The 19549-nt window shown below is 39.0% G+C and overlaps 3 protein-coding genes across 5 annotated transcripts; all 3 read left to right on the forward strand.

The window, feature by feature from the left end:
• Window positions 1–7660: 7660 nt before the first annotated feature.
• Window positions 7661–9690, forward strand: LOC133715221 (RING-box protein 1a). 2 transcript variants are annotated; one of them, XM_062141630.1, is made up of 6 exons: window positions 7661–7820; window positions 8032–8193; window positions 8289–8339; window positions 8437–8496; window positions 9277–9348; window positions 9441–9690. In XM_062141630.1, exons 2-6 carry the CDS (start codon window positions 8061–8063, stop codon window positions 9476–9478), a joined length of 354 nt encoding a protein of 117 aa, XP_061997614.1. In that variant the 5' UTR covers window positions 7661–7820; window positions 8032–8060; the 3' UTR covers window positions 9479–9690. The 2 variants fall into 2 exon arrangements, with proteins under 2 accessions (XP_061997614.1, XP_061997615.1); XM_062141631.1 differs by having other exon boundaries at window positions 7701–7820; window positions 8040–8193.
• Window positions 9691–13226: 3536 nt separating this feature from the next.
• Window positions 13227–16710, forward strand: LOC133718484 (syntaxin-81). The gene is made up of 7 exons (XM_062145334.1): window positions 13227–13683; window positions 13777–13860; window positions 14926–15030; window positions 15293–15436; window positions 15724–15966; window positions 16090–16221; window positions 16391–16710. The coding sequence occupies exons 1-7, from the start codon at window positions 13606–13608 to the stop codon at window positions 16532–16534; spliced, it is 930 nt and encodes a 309-aa protein (XP_062001318.1). The 5' UTR covers window positions 13227–13605; the 3' UTR covers window positions 16535–16710.
• A 599-nt stretch (window positions 16711–17309) lies between these two features.
• On the forward strand, window positions 17310–19237 carry LOC133715331 (protein FATTY ACID EXPORT 1, chloroplastic). Of its 2 annotated transcripts, none has more exons than XM_062141788.1 (2): window positions 17310–17449; window positions 18371–19237. In XM_062141788.1, exon 2 carries the CDS (start codon window positions 18381–18383, stop codon window positions 19017–19019), a length of 639 nt encoding a protein of 212 aa, XP_061997772.1. In that variant the 5' UTR covers window positions 17310–17449; window positions 18371–18380; the 3' UTR covers window positions 19020–19237. The 2 variants fall into 2 exon arrangements, with proteins under 2 accessions (XP_061997772.1, XP_061997774.1); XM_062141790.1 differs by having other exon boundaries at window positions 17321–17449; window positions 18376–19237.
• The last annotated feature ends 312 nt before the right edge of the window (window positions 19238–19549 follow it).

Genomic DNA, 19549 nt, shown 5'->3' on the forward strand with positions numbered 1-19549 from the left:
CCAAGCAACACTATTTGGTCTTAAAAACAAATCATAATGGGTTAGGTTTGAGCACTTAAACACTTAATGAAATGTTAGGTTTGAGCACTTAAACACTTAATGGAATGTTAGGTTTGAGTCATTTTTTGTTCCCTTATCCTTCAATTTTTATCTCCATCAAGCACTCAGTTTTTGACCATGACTTCTTCATAAGAAATGTTCCACTATGAGTGTAGATCACCCTGATAAATTTTCAGAGCTTTTCATATAGTGGTTAGGCCGAAAACGCTGCTGGACCTCTTACAGGTCCAGTTTCCAAGCCTTTCTAGACAAGGAAATTCCTTCAATTTTATCTCCATCAAGCACTCCGTTTTTGACCATGACGTCTTCATAAGAGATGTTCCACTATGAGTGTAGATCACCATGATAAATTTTCAGAGCTTTTCATATAGTGGTTGGGCCGAAAAAACTGCTGGACCTCTTACAGGTCCAGTTTCCAAGTTTTGCTTCTGCAGAAAATTGGACTGTTTGTTTGAAGGTTTTCCACTCCGAACGAGCTTTGGCACTCTTCATAAGAAATGATCAATGGGATATCTAGAATTAATCTGGAAAGTTTCAACTCATTTGGAGTTCGGATGGTTAGTCCGCCATCCCTCATTTCTTGTCTAGCTCGCTTTCTCCTAGCCGAAGTAGGAAAATGTACTAAAGTTGATTTTTCATTTCCATGTTTGGTAGGCCTTATTTAGCCTCTTAATAATATATTTTTGAACTTATCGAAAATATATATGTGAGCCACTGATATTGGCTCAATTTCTCCAAGACACGCTTTGTCAAACCAAAATGCTCATTTTGGGTCCAAACACCGGGAAGCCAAACCTCCCTTTTGAGCAACAAAATGAGCAAAGAATTCATCAAATCATGCTTTCATATTCCATATTTTCTTCTTGCGCGTAACAAATTCTCTATTTAATTCCAATTTAGAAAAGATCATCACATCATCATCAAAACTGCACCTCCCTCCAAAAAGGTTCAATCTTTGCCTCATTAAACATTATTGATGCATCCAAAAAACTAAAATAAGGCTTTGGTGGGGTGGTAAGGCTTTGGTCTCTTATATAAGAGGTCAGGAGTTCGAGCCCCATCAAGGGTGGGAGTGGGGTAGGGTTTTTTTTAAAAAAAAAATAATAAAAAAAATAATAATAAAGACCAATTCTTTGTGCGAAGCAATCCAATTTTGGTACCTCTTGCTTTCTCAGACCCAGGAAGTACTGAGCTCACTAAACCCATTTCAATATCATGTTTTTCTCCTATTATCGTTTCAACTTATATTAAAAGACCTTATATTAAAAGAATAGAGAGCCTTAGGTGGGTTGAACAAATGAAAGAAAGAGGATTTGACTCTGTTGAGGAGAACACATGATTAAAAGAGGCCGTTTTTATTATTATTATTTTTTAATTTATAGAAGGGGTAAAATAGGAAAAAAGAATTTACAAAAATTAGAAGAGATCTAAATAGCAAATTGAGAGATCTGAATAGAACCTCTCCTCGAAATATTGAAATAACATAAAAGAACCTCATTTTTTCTTCAAAAAAAAAAGACAAGGAAATTGATTTTCATTCCGTTAATCAAACGAGGCCTTATAATATGGTACTGGAACCAGAGAGTACTAAAATAGAAGGAAAGTAAAGGAAATTGCAGAAAGAGAGAATTTGTTATATCATTTCATAGTCTTCCAATGAGGCCAAGGCCAGTACATATAGCTGAGAATGAAGGATACGTGTCCACTAAGAGATAAGGAACAAACACGTGATAACAGGCTGGCAGATGACTATTGACATGGCACACTACCAATAATACTGAAAATAAAGTAGGATTCCTATTTAACAAGTAAAAACAATGAAAATATCTGAATATTGGAGCAGAGCCCCAATATCCCACCTCCCTTGACAAACACCATCAGTTACCCCTTAAAATCTGGAAAACGCTTATGAAATTCTTCTGCACATTTCCACGTGGCATCGTCCTCTGAACCATTCTTCCATTGAATCAACCATCTCACCTCAGGTTTGTTACCCTTCTTGAATAAAGCTCGCTGAAGCACCTTAGCAGGAACCCAATTGCTCTTGTTGGTATCAAAACTAGGAGGTAAGGTTGGAGAAGGAACTACTGAGCTTCCAAGTTTCTTCTTTAGAAGAGATACATGAAACACTGGATGCACCCTTGCAGAAGCGGGGAGCTCTAACTTGTATGCCACTTTACCAATCTTTTCTATCACCTGATAAGGACCAAAGTATTTTGGAGACAATTTGTGGGATTTCCTGACCTGCACTGACTTTTGTCTGTATGGCTGCAATTTGAGGAATACCCAATCACCAATGTCAAACTCTCTTTCAGTGTGATGTTTGTCATAGTAAACCTTCATTCTGGCCTGAGCTTGTTCCATGTTACACTTGAGCTTGCTCAGTAATTCATCTCTGTTCCTCAGTACTAGATCCACTTGATGAACAGCAATACTACCAGGGACATATTTTCTCACTTGAGGAGGAGGAATTCCATAAAGAGCTTGATAAGGAGACATCTTAATAGTTGAGTGATAAGTGGTATTGTACCACCACTCGGCCCAAGGCAAAATATCTGTCCAGTGACCTTGCTCCTCCAAAATCACACATCTTAGATACTGTTCCAGAACTCTATTTAAGCATTCCGTTTGACCATCAGTCTGTGGATGGTATGCGGTACTCATACACAGCTTTGACCCTTGTAATTCAAAGAAATTTTTCCAAAATGCACTGAGAAATATGGGATCCCTATCACTGATAATGCTCTCAGGCATCCCATGAAGCCTAAAAATTTCCTGAACGAACAGTTCAGCCACACTTCGAGCAGTGTAAGGGTGCTTAAGAGCAATGAAATGAGCATACTTAGTCAGCCTATCAACAACTACTAAAATAGAAGTTTTACCTGCACTTTGAGGAAGGCCATCAATGAAGTCCATTGAAATATCAGTCCATAATCCAGCTGGAATTGGATTTGGTTGAAGTAAACCCGGAGGTGATATAGTCTCATAATGAACCTGTTGACAAATAAGACATTCTGAAACAAAAGTCTTCACCTGTTTTTTAATTCCAGGCCACAGAAAACTCCTCGAAATCCTTTTGTAAGTTCTTAACCAACCTGAATGCCCGCCACCCTTACCACAATGCAATTCCTTAATAATTTTCAATCTCCAATCGTCTGCATCAGGAACAAATATTCTCTTTTTATAAAGCAGCTGGCCATTAGACGAGGTAAAGTTCTTGGAAGTGATAGTGCCCTGCTCAATGCCTTCCATCAGCCGTTGAGTTTCAACATGAGTGTGACACAAGATGGATATGTCATTTATAAATTCAAACACAGGGCTAGAGACCCCCATTAAGGAATTCAACTCACCTTGCCGAGATAAAGCATCAGGTACAATGTTGGTATTACCAGACTTGTACACAATGGTATAATCATAGCCAAGTAACTTTAACAACCATTTTTGTTGAGCAGGGGTAGTGATTCTCTGATTTAAAAAGTACTGAATCGTTCTGTGGTCAGTAATGATTCTAAATGGGTGTCCCAGTAAGTAAGGCCGCCAATGTTCAACTGCAATCACCACTGCGAGCATTTCTTTATCATAAACACTCAATGCTAGATGCTTGGGAGCTAGAGCTTTACTAAGGTATGCAATGGGATGGCCCTCTTGAGACAAAACTGCTCCAATTCCAAGACCGGAAGCATCACACTCAACATCAAATTTTTTTGTAAAATCAGGTAAAGCTAAAACTGGAGTCGAACACAAAGCTGCTTTTAACTCTTCAAAAGCCGTTTCAGCCTCAAGTGTCCAAACAAAGTTATCCTTCTTGAGCATGTTTGTAAGTGCTTTAGCAATGATTCCAAAATTCTTGACGTATTTCCTGTAATATCCTGCCATGCCTAAGAAACCCCTTAACCCCTTAAGTGACATAGGCTTTTTCCAGTTCTTGATTGCTTCTATTTTTTCCGGATCCACTGCCACCCCTTTCTCTGAAATGACATGGCCAAGGTATTCCACACTCTTGGCTCCAAAGGTGCATTTGCTCATCTTTACCTTTAACTGATGTTCCTCCAATTTTGAAAAAACAACCGCTAAATGTTGTAGATGTTCTTCAAGAGACTTGCTGTAAATAAGAATGTCATCAAAAAACACCAAGACAAATTTCCGTAAGTGATCTTTGAATATATCGTTCATCAATGACTGGAAGGTAGAAGGGGCATTCGTGAGACCAAATGGCATTACAAGTAATTCATAGTGGCCCTGGTGAGTGCGAAAAGCTGTCTTGTGGACATCAGCCTCATGCATACGAATCTGATGGTAACCTGACCTCAAATCCAGCTTAGTGAAGTAAACAGAACCATGCAACTCATCTAATAGCTCATCCACAATTGGTATGGGAAACTTATCTTTGACTGTTACTGCATTGAGGGACCTATAATCAACACACATCCTCTTGCTGCCATCTTTCTTTTTTACCAAAATAACGGGAGAAGAGAAAGGACTGGTGCTTGGTTGTATCTGTCTCCCTGCCAAAAGTTCTGTACATATTTTTTTCTACTTCATTTTTTTGAAACTGTGGAAATCTGTAAGGTCTCACACTAACGGGAGCAGCTCCAGGAACTAACTCTATTCTGTGGTCATGTAACCGAGGAGGAGGTAGTCCCATTGGATTTTCAAAAAGAGTTGCAAAGTTGTCAATCAAAGAAACAATATTGGGATGAACATCTTTCAAAGGTTGGTCATTAGCAGCAGATATAGCTAACAGTTCAATACACAAGGCTTCCTTCTCTTGTTTCAATAATTTGGTCATAGCAGCAGAACTCACCATAGAAGTCTCACTAGCTAAAATGCCTTGTAAGAAATGAGATTTCCCGAACAAACTGAACCTCATGGTCATTTTCTCATAATTCCAAATTATATCTCCCAAGGTTCGTAACCAAGTAGCTCCCAAAAGAATTTCACAACCATTAACAGGAAGGATAAATGCTTCTATATCCACTGGAGTATCCTGTAGCTGCAGTTGAATTTGTAATTTGCCAGCAGACTTCACTTTTAATCCACAAGCAACAACAACTTGCAAGGATCGGCCATAATCAACCTTGATATCACTATGTTGCAACAAGCTAGGGTGGATAAAAGAATGAGTTGCCCCTCCATCAATGAGAACATGAACTTCCTTTTTCCCGAAAATTCCCTTAAGCTGCATAGTCATAGGATTTTCCATACAATTAATTAACTGTAGAGTGGCAGTTTCCTCACCTTTAGTTTCCATGTCATCAGAGTCTCCTTCAACAAAGTCAGATGGAGGAGGGACAACTTCATCTTCCAGAATACCTTCAATCAGTAATGCTCTTCCTTGTCCTTGACCTGGTGTTCTCTTGCACACATGACCTCCCTTATATGGCTCATCACAAAAGAAACAGAGTCCTCTTGCCCTTCTTTCATGGTAATCATTTTGAGTCCACTTTCTGTCAGAAGTAGTACTAGCTTGTGTATTATGTCTAGCAGATTGAGCAACTGGTGGCCGCAGGGAAGATGTTTGAAGGTTTCTGCCTGAAGCAACTGGATTTCTCTGTTGTAAATTGTAGCTAGGAAAATGAGATCTTTGAACATTGGACCTCGCATTTTTGTGGCCAGCATGTCTTTCTTCAAAAATCATCGCTAACTCATAGGCTTGGTACAAGGAGGTTGGCCGCATTGCTCTCACGTCTACCTGAATATCTTCCTTAAGTCCCCCTAAGAAACAGGCAAGCAATATATCATCTGAAAATCCCGGAGCTCTTCTTGCATTTTTGTTAAACTGAGACTTGTATTCACTTACTGAACCAGTTTGGTTAAGCCTAATCAAAGCAGACTGATAATCTGCTCTAGAATGGGAACCAAACTCTCGCATCAGAAGTTCAGCAAAACCAAGCCAATTCCCAGGGTATTGATGTTTGAATAGATGCCAAACATCCGCTGCTTCATCGGTTAGATGCATAGCAGCAATAGACACTTTTTTGTCCTCTGGAATTTGATACAACTCGAAGTATTGCTCTGCCTTATTAAGCCATTGTAGAGGGTCACCATCACCAAAAATTTGAAACTCCAACCTCATTTGTCGCATAGTCGGAAGATTTGGATCCATCTCAGGTTGTAAATGAAACTGTGGTCGTGGAATAGCATGATGAGTTTGAGGATACTGATAGTGAGCATGCTGTGCTTGCGAAAACTGCGGAGGTTGAAAATGAGAGTACGGTGTTGAAATGGTGGAATAGGTAGATGAAGCCTAAGCTGGTATGGGTTGAGTAGACAATTGTGATGTTAAGTAATGGTTCACTGCAAATGGTAATGAAGGCCTGGCCATCTGTTCCTGAAAATTAAGATTACTCGATGGAAATTGCCATGGAGGTATCATTGAAGAATTGCTAGACTGTTCGTGCTGTAGTGGCCCTCCCAAAATAGAAGTTCCATGAACATAGTGCATATGTGACACAGGTATACCATGAATAAATTGAGAATTATAAGCAGGTATGTTAGTATAATGATTGGGAGCTACGGTATGCTGATAAAAATTAGATTGATAAGGAAAGCCACCGTAATCATGTCGTTCTTCCCTATCTCTAGCTCGAAAAGCATCACCCATTAACCTTTCACTATGACCAACAGATCTAGTCACAACATCAGTAGTAGCAGCGGTACTAGCAATGGATTTACCTCTTTGGTGACTTAGACTGCCACCAGAAGCTACCTGTGAGGAGGGTGGTGAAGGCGGTACCGACACAGAAGAAGTAGGAACTGTCGTGCTAGGTAGAGAGAACCCAGAAGGACCCCCTTCAGACATAGTGCTTAATACTCCCAAGCCAGCTACAGGAAGAGGTTCGGAGGAAAGAAATCCTTGGGTACCTGCTTCAGAGATGGGTAGAGAGCCAAAACGAAGATTGTTGGGGGAATTTGGATCGGTCGCCGGTCGTGAAGAAGCAAGCCGAAGCTGATGAAGTTCTTCAAGCAACCGAGTCCATCTCAGCGTTTCTACTCTGCATCTCAGCGTTTCTGCTCTGGATATCAGCATTTTGAGCACGAAGTGAGTCTTGAGCAGCACGAATCTCCTCCACAGAATCAAGCATATGTTGAATCTGAGAGTCAAACAGCGATTGTTGAGCAAGATAATCCAACTCCGTCGCCGTTAAGTCACGGGTCACCGGAGGACCACCACCGCCTTTCGGTTTTGGCATGAGCGCAAGGGCTCTGATACCAGATAATATGGTACTGGAACCAGAGAGTACTAAAATAGAAGGAAAGTAAAGGAAATTGCAGAAAGAGAGAATTTGTTATATCATTTCATAGTCTTCCAATGAGGCCAAGGCCAGTACATATAGCTGAGAATGAAGGATACGTGTCCACTAAGAGATAAGGAACAAACACGTGATAACAGGCTGGCAGATGACTATTGACATGGCACACTACCAATAATACTGAAAATAAAGTAGGATTCCTATTTAACAAGTAAAAACCACTAACCTCTTCCTAGTTTCAATCCAATTTATCCCTCATCCCTCATCCCTCATCCCTCATCTCACTCGGAATAACATAAAGAACCTCATTTGAAAAAAAGAAAAGAAAAAAAAGACGGAAACTGTGGTACCTCCCACACTTGATTAAAACCTCCTTCCACTTATATAGTGGCACCCTAAAAAAAGGCTCTATTCTGAGTCGGAGGGTCTCCGAGTTGCCGTCTTTCTGTTTCGCGCGTTTTAGGTCACGCTTTCGTCATCAAGTCTCCTCTTCGTCTCCAAATTCAGGTCTGTATCTCATTCCCTTCTCCTATAATCTGAAGAAACCAAACCCTTGTTTCGGTTTCTTCCCAAAACCAAAAGCTCTACTGTGTTCGCTGTTAGGGTTCTTGCTAACCAAAGCATATGCCTTTTGGAGTTTCTTGCCTTTACTATTTGCTTCTTCTTGTTGTTGTTCTGCTCAAGAATTTTGATTCTTCGAATTGTATTCAATTTGTAGCTTTGCAGATTGAATTACCTTTTTAATTAATGGCGACATTGGATTCCGACGTGCCCATGGTTCCGGCAGGCGAGGGCTCGAGCAGTGCTGGCCCTTCTTCGGTCAAGAAATCCAAGCGATTCGAGATCAAGAAGTGGAATGCTGTGGCTCTCTGGGCTTGGGGTAACTAACTAATCCGAACCCTCAACCTAATTTCTCTTGGGTGTGACATTTCGATGAATTTTGTTAATAAATGGTTTTTGGTTTGTTGTATGCAGATATTGTTGTGGATAACTGTGCTATATGCAGAAACCATATCATGGATCTTTGTGAGTTTTATTCCTTGATTGCTCTGCAATATGTACACTTTTACATTTTATGGTATTGGTTATTGTTTACTGACTGGACTTTTGTTGTGGTGGTTAGGCATTGAGTGCCAAGCAAACCAGGCAAGTGCAACAAGCGAGGAGTGTACAGTTGCTTGGGGTATGTCTTTTGCTTGCAAACACTAATATCTTCAAGTTTACGTAGATCCTCCTACTATCTTTCAGATTGTGTATTTGCTATGCCCTTGTTACTGACTCAGTTATTTTGCATACACCGCAAGTTATTATGTTTAATCATCACCTACTCTTTATCGGCATCTTTGGGTGATTTTGTTGTTCCTCAATACTTTCTACATTATTGTAGGACATGTTCTTTTTAATTCTTTGCTCTTCAAGTTACATTAGAGGGAAACGCTAGAATTCATTGGATTACCCATATTTTCACTCTGCACTTGAGGTCAAGCAAATATGGCTAATGGGCATTAAAGAATACATCTGCTTCTCTTCGACATGTTAGACTGTTAGGTGCTTTAGAGGTGAGTTAGAGAGAAAAGGAAAAGGAGAACTACTGTTTTCAAAAAGAACATTGTCCTGTCAAAAACAGTTTTTGGAAACAGGGAGATTCTTGGAGTGCTATTGCGGAACTATATCAGCAAATTTTACGTAGCATTAGTTGGCCTGAATATCTTTGTTTGATGTGCTTTATATGTGCGCTCAAAGCTGTATTTTACTGTGCTTATGCCACTCTCACGGTCTCACCTCACAACAGTTGTCTCTATTTTTATTTATTTATTTATTTTGAACTGATTACAAATACCATATTGTAGTATCTCTAAATGATCCTTGTGTTAATGTAGTTATTGCTTGCTTCTGGTATCAAGCTTGTGACATCTATATCTGATTTGCTTGTTGGTCTGAGATTTGGTTCTTATTGCTGTAGGGGTTTGTAACCATGCATTTCACTTTCACTGCATAAGCAGATGGCTCAAGACCCGCCAAGTGTGTCCATTAGGTATTATTTCTGCATTCCTGCTCTTGCAGTATATTTTCTCTCCCCAGTCCTCGGTCTCCCTAATTATTTTTGTGGTTGTCTTGGTATTCCAGATAACAGCGAGTGGGAGTTTCAGAAGTATGGTCATTAGAAGCTTCAATTGTTGGATCAGCTGTACACTTGATGCTATGCTGATGTCGAGGCAGCCTTACCCTTCTCTGCCATTTATCTACTTATCTAGTTTCCTTGTTAAATCAACTGGAACCCTTATAGTTCTGTAAAGCATTAGGCTGCTTAGGTGTCTGATGTGAATTTCCTACTGCCTATCCATTTGCTATTAACCATTCTCCAAGTTTGTGGCTCTTTTGTTTTTCTTTGCCAATGGATAAATGTTTATTTTACAAGAAAAAAATCAACACATAAGCATACAAGTCTCTGCTGATCAATCCCACCAATCAAAATTGAAGGATGGGGATGGTTCTTCATGAAAATCGTACAAATAATTGGTTGGTTCTTATCCTATCCTCTTTTCTTGAATTGCTGATATAGGGTGATTCCTTCTTGTTAATCTCAAGTAATCTAATCTGCTTCTCTGTTTATAGGTGTGGAACCGTACTTTATGAGGTTCTTGCTTCATTCTATGTTTGATTATACATGCGATGATGATCTTACAGTTTTATGTATTGCAATCTGGAAAAAACTGAAGTCCATAGCGGTGTGGACCTATGTGTTAAAACTCGGTTTGATTGCATACATTGGTAGTGTATTTATTATTAAGAGAAGAGAGCTTGCTCTCTAAAACTGAATTTTTTTACCAATTTAACATTTTTATATTAAAAAATTATGAAATATAATTAATCAATAGGGATAATATAGTAAATTGTAATATAGAAAATAAAAGAAGAAAAATTAAAAAAATAGCAAAAAATGTGGTAGTTGTACGAAAAGTTTTCCGAGTTCCCACTACTTTTAACTTCTCTCCACACACATTGTGGGTGAGTCCTGTTAGTATCTATAATCTAAACCGTTTAAAAGTTAAATTAATTGTTAAAATTTGTAAAAAAAATAAAAAAAAATAAACAAAAATGGTTCATTCATCCAATTGATTTTCGTTAACTTTCACTTTAACTGTTCATTTATTTGATGCAATTGATTTTTGTTTGTTTCAATTTTTTGGAATGTTGACATAACTTTATTTTTGGATTGTCTAAATATAGAGCTCCGCAAAACTCGGACTGGTCGGCGTCTAGGGTTGCAAACTTGTTCTCGTCCGGTGGCGCTCTTTGTCGGCGATGGTTTGCCTCGCAGGTGAGGGCTGCTGCCGGACGGAGATTCTAAATATGCCTGGGTGCTTCTTGGAGAAGGTTTTGGCTCAGGATTTGGGCCTGGATGGCTTGGCGGCGAGTCCGAACGACGGGGCCTCAAGCTGATGGTTGTGTGTACATGGGTAGGGCACCTCATCGAGGGATTTCCAGATCCAGCGAGTCGAAGGTGACTGGGCGGCAGTGGAGGATCCTGGATCGGGGAGCACGACGTGGTGCTGCGGTTTCTGTAGCAGTGTAGCTCGGTGTGGGGCTTTGCAACTCGAGGCGTGGCGGCAGGGGTTGTAGCGGCGTGGGTCGTTGGGACGACGTTGGGGTGAGGCGGAGGAGACCATTGGAACTACGCCGGAGTTGTACGCACGGCCAGTCGGCTGAGGAAGATGAAGTTTGGGCTTGGGCCAAACCAATCTTTGCCGGACCCGAGTTTGAGCCTTTTTTCATGGGGCTGTCCTTTTTGGGCTGGGGTGTTTGCCCTAGGCCCATCCCTATGTTATTAGTTTGTCTAATTACAATAAATTCCTTGTATTAGGAACACTATGTACTTCTAACGCCTCTGGAGTAGTACCGAAAAAGGGTATCCGCTACCTCTACGTCTTTAAATGTCTAATAAGTGGGTCTATTTCTATGTATCATTGTGGGTACTACCATTATCTTCTTGTCTGTCTATAAATGACAGCGGAAGGATATGTAACGGCCTATTCTGGCTTGAGATGAATATATTGACATCCGCCCTTTAGGTTTGGGTTTGATTAAAAAAAAAAAAAAATGTTGATATAACTTTAATTTTTAACAATTAGAATATATACATGTATACTAGCAGGGCCCACCCACTATATGTGTGGAGAGAAGTTGTCCGCCCCTAGAGAGAAGTTAAAGGTAGTGGGAAAACTTTTCGTATGTATCTTTTTTTTTTTTAATTTTTTAATTTTTAATTTTACAATTTACTATATTATCCATATTGATTAATTATATTTCATAGTATTTTAATATATAAAGGTTATATTGGTAAAAAAAATTAATTTTAGAGAGCAAGCTCTCTTCTCTTAATAATAGTGTATATATATATATAGCTACATTGTAAAATATAAGTAAATATAAAGGCAATCGAGCACAATTGTGCTTATTATCAACTGAGTAGTAGAACATGCATGACTTACATAAAAAGCTAGCTCACCTAGCATTATTGAGAAAGTATAAAAAAAAATAGCGAGGACATGATATCTATTATCTAGAAGGGCAACGTACAAAATAATCTAAACAACACAAGCATGGTTACACAAAATGTAGTCGGTTGCGATCCTTGGCTGGGGTCAGTTTTATAACCTGATTCATGAGAGATAGATTCCAGTGGCTAAGGTTATCGTCGAAGTAACGACTTCTGCTCCCGTTTCGTTCCTTGGAGAATTCGGAAAGAAGGGCTTTGCCGTCGGAAAGTACCTTTCTAAAGTCTTGCACTATGGCAATTGGGAGTTTCAAATTGCGGTTAGCCTCTTCAATCACTACAACATTACTCACCGCTACGTCTAACATGCGGAGTTTCTGGTTGATCTGTTTGAGCACCGGCCCATACGAAACCTTGACTCCCATCAGTTTTCTGATCTCAACATGGCTATTGTTGAGCATCTGCCTAGCACCAATAATCCTTACTCGGCTGAGCCTCCTCTCGTGGAATATGCCAAACTGCCGGTCGAGAGATTTACCCAAGTTCTCGAGGGCAGTGCGGTAGAGAGGTGTTCTAACGTAATGCGATTCTTTGGAGACTTTTCCACAAAGCTCTATGCCTGCGGAGACTACTTTTTCAAGATTCACTACTTCCTTGATGGAGAGATATTGTGTGATATTACAGTTTTGTAACTTTCGTTTCATTACCTTTATGTCTTCCACCACAGCTGGTTTTAGAGAGTCGAGCTTCTTTCTTATCATTCCGAGCTGGGTTTGGTAAGGACGAGTCATAGCCTGATTCAGATTCAGCTGTCTGACGCGACTATCCAGAACTGAGAACGGTGACACGATCAGAGTCATTCTTGATTGAGGATTTGCATGCAGATTAACAACGTTTATATATATATAATAGAATAAGAAAGACGAAGGAAACTTTGAAACGAGCTAGGGTAATTGAAACAAGTAAACTTGAAAATTCAATCCAGACTCAAAGCTCCTCCAACTTATATATCCAACACAGAGAGAAACCAAGGCTATATATAGACTGCAATGCCTGGAACTCCGGCCATTGCCTCGACACTGCCTGTACGTACGAGAGTCTATGAGCCATCCTAGCTAACATATATTTAAAAAGAAGAAAACGAATGACTTGACCTATATAGTCGTCTATGTTCATGTATTCTAGTTAATCTGGATTCTAGTTAGGTTTTAGAATTAAACATAAATAATGCTATATATAATCGAACTAACCTGAGGCTTTGAGTTTTGTGTTGATCGTAGGCTCGTAGCTAGTCCAATCCAGATCGTAGGCTCATATGCTATTTTAAGGAAAATAATGATCAGAAAAAAAAAAAATAAAGCATGTGGGACCGAACCCGTCATGTTAAATACAAAGAAAAAAAAAAAACGAAATCAGATCGCAGTTGTCACCTGAATTCTCATCGTCTCTTCTTACTCACTCAGTGCTCACCAAACAAGACCAAAACTTTCTCATCGTCTCCTCTCCTCTCCTCTCACGACTACAAACGCCCCCATCTCTCACTGTAAAACGAGCAGCCTATGCCTTTGAGGCCCGACCCGGATTTGGGGGAAGACCCGATCGAGAAAGGAGGAGGAGAGTGGATCTGAGACGAAGCGCCGGAATCGGATATGGTCAGAAACCTGAGTGCGAAGCGCCAATCGGGTGGGGCGATAGTGCTGGCGATGTTGATCTCCTTCATCTTCGTAGTATTCTTTTTCTCAATTGGAGATAGTCGGAATTAGGGTTTTTGTGTTGATCTCAATTTTGAACAATATGGCCAAATTCAGAGACAGAATGGAAGATTTCAAAGACGCTGTGCGCCAAGCTGCCATTTCTTCCGGCTACAACGAGGTTCTTCAATCAATCCCTAATCTCTGAATTCACTGCAATTGTTTGGTTTTTACTGTCAAAATCTCAAAAGTGTTGAATCTGCAAAATTTACAGTCCAAATTGGCAGCGATTATGGCCAAGTTCATTATACATGCACCTCGCCAAAGGTCTCCTTTCACCAGAGCTGCTTACAAGACGGTACTGATTTTTGCACACTTCCCAATGCTCTTCTGTTGTTCTTCTTTCGGCCATTGTAGCTCTTCTGATTAACTCTAATTGGAATGTTTGGATGAAAGACTAATGTTTTACTATGAAATTGTATTATTTTCTGATTCTTCACATGGAACTAGCTTTTGAAATATGCATTGGCCTATGGTTTAATTGTGAAGCATATAGAAAACCTGTTATGTAGCTTTTTTCTGTTTTAAGGCCCGGTTTAGTTATTAGATCAAATGGGGACTAAGACGTGTAATTCGATGCATCTGTAGTTCTCATATCTGATTTAGTAGCTAAGAAATAAGACGTGATTTAAGGACCCCATGAGAGTGTGTGTGTGTGCCTGTGTGTCAATCAATAGTGTATGAAGCAAGACATTTCCCCCAACACTAGGGTGGACTGCCTCTGCGAGTCTTAAACAAACTAGTTTTGTTTGGATACTTTTGTGGATTTATGCAAGCTTTTTCTATGTCTAAGAAATGGTGTCAATTTCCCCTGGATGAACTCAAGTTATTGCTTTAATTCAACTCTACTAAGCCTGTTGCTGATTTTTGTGTCTCTATTCTCTGAATTATAGATTTGTAGTCATGCCTAATTGATTGGAAATATATTTAGTAGACATATGGCTGATCTTTCTTTTTGCATGTCCAATTCTCATTATATCTATTGTTGCTGCATAACACCCAAAAAGAAAAGAAAGTTTTTGTGTTTGCCAATAATTCTTAATACTTTTTACACTCAGACAACTAAAGGAAGTGTATTTAAGTGTGAGTGCTGATTCTATATGTATTCTATCTCTTAGTATCCTCCGACATCCAATTCACTCCCTTCTATGCTATTTCATGTCTCCACATTCTAGTTCTCTGAACATTCTTCTTCAGACTTGGTGTAGATTGTATATTATGTTATATTGGACAACCTTGTTGTAAATTATAACTTTACCTTACCACCAACAGCATCTAATTGTGGTTTTCTGGGCAAATCATGGTAAGCCCAACCACAGGACATTGCCAGTGTTTAACCCATTTGCTTTGATACATGAATCAGCTTGAAAGCATTGGAGCTCTGGAACAGTTTATGTTGAAACATCGAAAGGATTATGTGGATCGGCATCACACCACTGAACATGAGAGAGATAGCATTGAGCAGGAAGTAAGTTCTCAATTGGCATAGTGATATTCTCCGTTTGGTTATAAAAATTGTTGAAAAAAAAAAATCAGAGAATTATTCCTCTGATTCTACTCAGTGCTACCTGTTATATATCAATTCCTGGACTTAGTTTGCTCTTCAGTAAATCCTTTTTGGACTTTAGTTTGTTATTTTTTTTCTTTTTTTCTAGGTGAAATATATTTTCGTATACTTGCCAATCAAGTTGTATGGTTTTCTCTGTGCTTACTCCTATCTCTATATGCAGGTTAATGCTTTTATTAAAGCGTGCCAAGAACAAATTAATGTTCTCAAAAATAGCATTAATGATGAGGAGGCACAGTCAAAGGGCTGGCTTGGTATTAGGGCTGATCACTCTAATGCTGATACTATAGCACACAAGCATGGGGTGGTATGATTCTTTCTCATGTTATATAAGTTTGTCCATTTATACTGTAGTCTGTGTTCATAAGCCTAAGTACTCTAAGGCACTAACCCTACCTTTTTTCTTGATTCTGTTGGATATGGAAAGCATCCTGTTTCTTGTTCTTTCTTAAGCTAATTTTTCCTTGGCCATATTATTGGGAAAATTATTAATATCCTGGCAAGTTAAGTAGGAATTTTATATTCCTCAACTTTTCAAAAATTGACATCATGGTGTTATTTAACTTTTTCTGATGCATGTGCTCAAACCTGCAGGTTTTGATTTTAAGTGAGAGACTTCATTCTGTCACGTCACAGTATGATCAGCTAAGATCCATACGCTTCCAAGATACCTTTAGCAGAGCAACACCAAGAAGAAAACTTAACCGGAATCCCAAATCAAAATCCGAAGATACCTCCAATTCTAACAATTTAGAGGTCCGAGAACCTGAAGCATTTCAGGCGCAGTCTCTAACCGTCCAACAACAGCTCTTGGATGATGAAACACGCGCCCTTCAGGTCATCAGAATCTGGGCTCCATTGATCTCTTTAACCTAGCTCCACTATGTTTTAAGCTACAAACCTTCAAGTATATAAAGTTGCTTACAGTTTATATATTGCTGTTCTTGCCGTGCAATGCAGGTAGAGCTGACTAGCCTTCTAGATGCAGTTCAGGAAACTGAAACTAAGATGGTGGAAATGTCTGCACTAAATCACCTTCTGTCTACACATGTTCTGCAACAACGTGAACAAATAGAGCAACTATATGACCAAGTGAGTGGTTATCTGATATGCGTCACTTCATGATTTTTGTTTACAACATTCTCCCACTGTTTCCCTTCGCCGTTTATTACTTAATCACTGGTTTATAGTTGCATCTTGTATAAAGCATTAGTGTGTATTTCAAAGATCTACTGCTAATTATCCTTGTGCACTCCAACAGGCAGTTGAAGCCACACACAATGTAGATCTCGGCAACAAAGAGCTTTCCAAAGCAATCCAGAGAAATACCGGCAGCAGGACCTTTCTTTTGCTCTTCCTATTTGTACTTACTTTTTCCATTATCTTCCTTGATTGGTATAGTTAAAAACTTAAAATGTACCGAGTTACCATAGTTTTGATAATACACACTCACTTAGGGAATATATGCTCATGTAACTTCCACAAAGGAAATTGGAAAACGTTCAAAAATTTGAGTTCAGTGATTTTTCAGTATTCACAGTTTGATGGAAATCTATATATATGCAATTGTTGTATGGTGTTTGTTTTTTGTTTTGCCCTTTTGCCCAAGCTAAAGAAGAAAGATTTGAGCCATTTCGAAGTTAATTGGTTATTTCATGTCCAGTAAGGATATTCCAATGTGATTGAATGAACTATCATCTGCCTCTTTCGGTATTCATAACTTTTTTCCCACTCCTTTGTGACAAATCTTACCAATAAGAGGTTTTTTTTATTTAAAAAAAAAAGTTCTTTCAAAAATCCCAACCCTTATATTTCCCATGTGCAAAAATAACTAATAATCAGCACACACCGGATATAAAATTTACCTCATTGCATCTCTCTACTCTTTCAAAAATCTCAAGAATTCTATGACTTCCCTCTCATACATGACTTTTTGGTAATATTTCTTTCTTTTTGGTCACAAAAGTTATGTAAATATTCAATACACTAATTCACTGGCTTCCAACCAAAATGGGAAAAATGCGTAAAAGAGTGGGTATACCAAATTTATAGGGCTCAAATACAAAAAGATTTGACCAAAAGAAAATATAAAAGTATATATATCTTCAAAATTTAAAAAAAAAAAAAAATTAAAGGAAAGAAAAAACAAACACCAAAAACACTTTAATAAAAAAAAAAAAAATTAAAAACACAAAAGAAGTAAAACTTTCAAACAAAGCCCTGGGTAGTTCGAAGACTAGAGAGCCCCCTACACACCCAGTCTTCCTTTTCTTCAAGCGGCCACCGCCCACCTCCAGATTCACCTCTTCTCGATTTCCAGGTAACCTTCAGATTCCATCAAAACTTTATCCCTATTCTCTTTATTCTTTCAAATTTGCGTCAGCAATCATGAACATGTTAATCAATTTACAAAATTTATCTGCAAATGACTGTTTTGGTGGGTTGTATTGGAAGAAATGGTAACTCTCAGCTCTGCCCATGTTAGCAGTTAGTACAATTCTGGTTCTGATCTGATCACCGATGAAGTTGGTTTCTTTCCAAATCTTAGATTAGGCATCGAAATTGGGTGCTTTTCTCTTAGACTTGAATCCCACATCTGATATATATAGTTCAGAGACTCTATTAGCTAAGTTTGGGCTTTCTACCCTTATAGCACATTGTAAGGATGGGTTGCAATTTCTTTATTTTTATCGGTTGAAATGTTTTTTGGAAAACAAAATTTCATGTAAGATAGTCTATGTATTAGTAGTAGTAGAAGTAGTTGGGTGATGTGCTGAAGAATTGCACAGACTCGGTTTTAAGCATAGATTTTCAAGCGAAATGCAAATGGCGTAATGTCATGAAAGTGGGAAGAGATAGATTTGGTCTGCTTGGTGTTAAGATCATAGTTATGTTGGGGATGAATAATTAGGATTTGTTCCAAACTAATCGGGTTTGTCTTTCTTTAATCAAAGGGTTTAGTAGTCTACATTTGTGATTGCATTATAAGTGATGAGTAAAAGTTGGAATAGTGATACTATTTCTGTTTTGGTGTTTGAGGCCGTCATCATGTCGAGATGTAGTCACGTTTTCTGTTTGATTTTACTATGAAGCTCATGCTAGAAATTATATGAACTTGAATTGAATTTTGAATTTTGAATTTTGAATTTCTTCTGCCCAAAAGTTTCAGTTCTTATTCGAGTTACCTATACTTTGGCTTATATATTTTCTAGTAACCAGTATTTTATTTTTGGTTGTTAAGACTAGACAACATGAGAACAATGGCAGCAGGGACAACCTTGCAGCTCTCGTGCTTCTCTGCAATGAATCGCCACCTCCACCTCTCAAGACGTCCTTCACTCCTTTGCACAAGCACTCTTCGCCCAAAGTCTCTATCTATTCTTGCTATGAGTCTTGAAAGCGGTTCAAAGACCAAGATTAGTGCTAGTTACACAGGGGATGCATCACCTGCAAAGTCAGATCCCATTTTAGATGAGGATCAAGTTGTTCAACCGAAACGAGCAGCCAAGATTCATGATTTCTGTTTCGGAATTCCATTTGGTGGGATGGTTCTGAGTGGTGGACTTCTTGGTTTTGTTTTCACCAGAAATCCTGCCACACTGGGATCCGGCATCCTGTTTGGAGGGACATTGCTAGCCCTTAGCATCTTTAGCTTAAAGATCTGGAGGCAAGGAAAATCCAGTTTACCCTTCATTGTAGGACAAGCCGCTTTGGCTGCGGTTCTTCTATGGAAAAACCTTCAGACCTACGCAGTGACAAAGAAAGTGTTTCCAACAGGATTTTATGCTGCTGTTAGTGCTGCAATGATCTGCTTCTATTCGTATGTCCTTCTCTCCGGAGGAAACCCACCGCCAAAGAAGTTGAAGACATCGGCAACTGTCGCATCATGATAAGATCTGATTGTCTGACTAGGTATAAACTATACAGGTTTGAGAGTTTGCAGGGACTAGTTGTACTGATTTATACGAACTGCAGAGGTGTTTGTTGATGAATAAAATGTCAATGTTAACTTAACGGCGAGGCTTCAAATAGCATCGAATATGAATTTGATTCGTGTTTTTATTTTCTATTGTCTTGGATGCATGCAAGAACTGTTCTCTTATCCACACTACACATCTTTCATCATAGTTTACATCAACCGAACCCCTTTACTGATGTATAAATAGTATTATATTTACGTCATTGGTTTATGAGTTCATCGATTGGGCAAGAAGATCAATCCCTCCACTCCTCTACCCACTGCAGATCTCTTCGAGTTCATCGTCATCTCACCTATCTACCATTCTGTATAGTCATCCTCTAGCAGCATCGACGACAAAGACCAATGTGGGTGCCGAGGTCGGTGGAGGACTTCACCTCTATCTACTGATCTTGGAGAGTACTTTGTCCCCCTCATCCTTTTTTCGTTGTTGTGCCATTT

This window comes from Rosa rugosa, chromosome 6 (genome assembly GCF_958449725.1).
Source record: "Rosa rugosa chromosome 6, drRosRugo1.1, whole genome shotgun sequence".
Lineage (NCBI taxonomy): Eukaryota > Viridiplantae > Streptophyta > Magnoliopsida > Rosales > Rosaceae > Rosa > Rosa rugosa.

Excerpts from the sequence above, each read along its gene's own strand:
- LOC133715221 (XM_062141630.1), top strand. The coding sequence starts at position 8,061 with ATGGCGACATTGGATTCCGACGTGCCCATGGTTCCGGCAGGCGAGGGC. Across the intron at positions 8,194-8,288 it reads TGTGGCTCTCTGGGCTTGGG|ATATTGTTGTGGATAACTGT; the intron begins GTAACTAACTAA and ends TGTTGTATGCAG. Across the intron at positions 9,349-9,440 it reads CCGCCAAGTGTGTCCATTAG|ATAACAGCGAGTGGGAGTTT; the intron begins GTATTATTTCTG and ends TTGGTATTCCAG.
- LOC133715331 (XM_062141788.1), top strand. The coding sequence starts at position 18,381 with ATGAGAACAATGGCAGCAGGGACAACCTTGCAGCTCTCGTGCTTCTCT.
- LOC133718484 (XM_062145334.1), top strand. The coding sequence starts at position 13,606 with ATGGCCAAATTCAGAGACAGAATGGAAGATTTCAAAGACGCTGTGCGC. Across the intron at positions 13,684-13,776 it reads TTTCTTCCGGCTACAACGAG|TCCAAATTGGCAGCGATTAT; the intron begins GTTCTTCAATCA and ends CAAAATTTACAG. Across the intron at positions 15,031-15,292 it reads GAGATAGCATTGAGCAGGAA|GTTAATGCTTTTATTAAAGC; the intron begins GTAAGTTCTCAA and ends CTCTATATGCAG.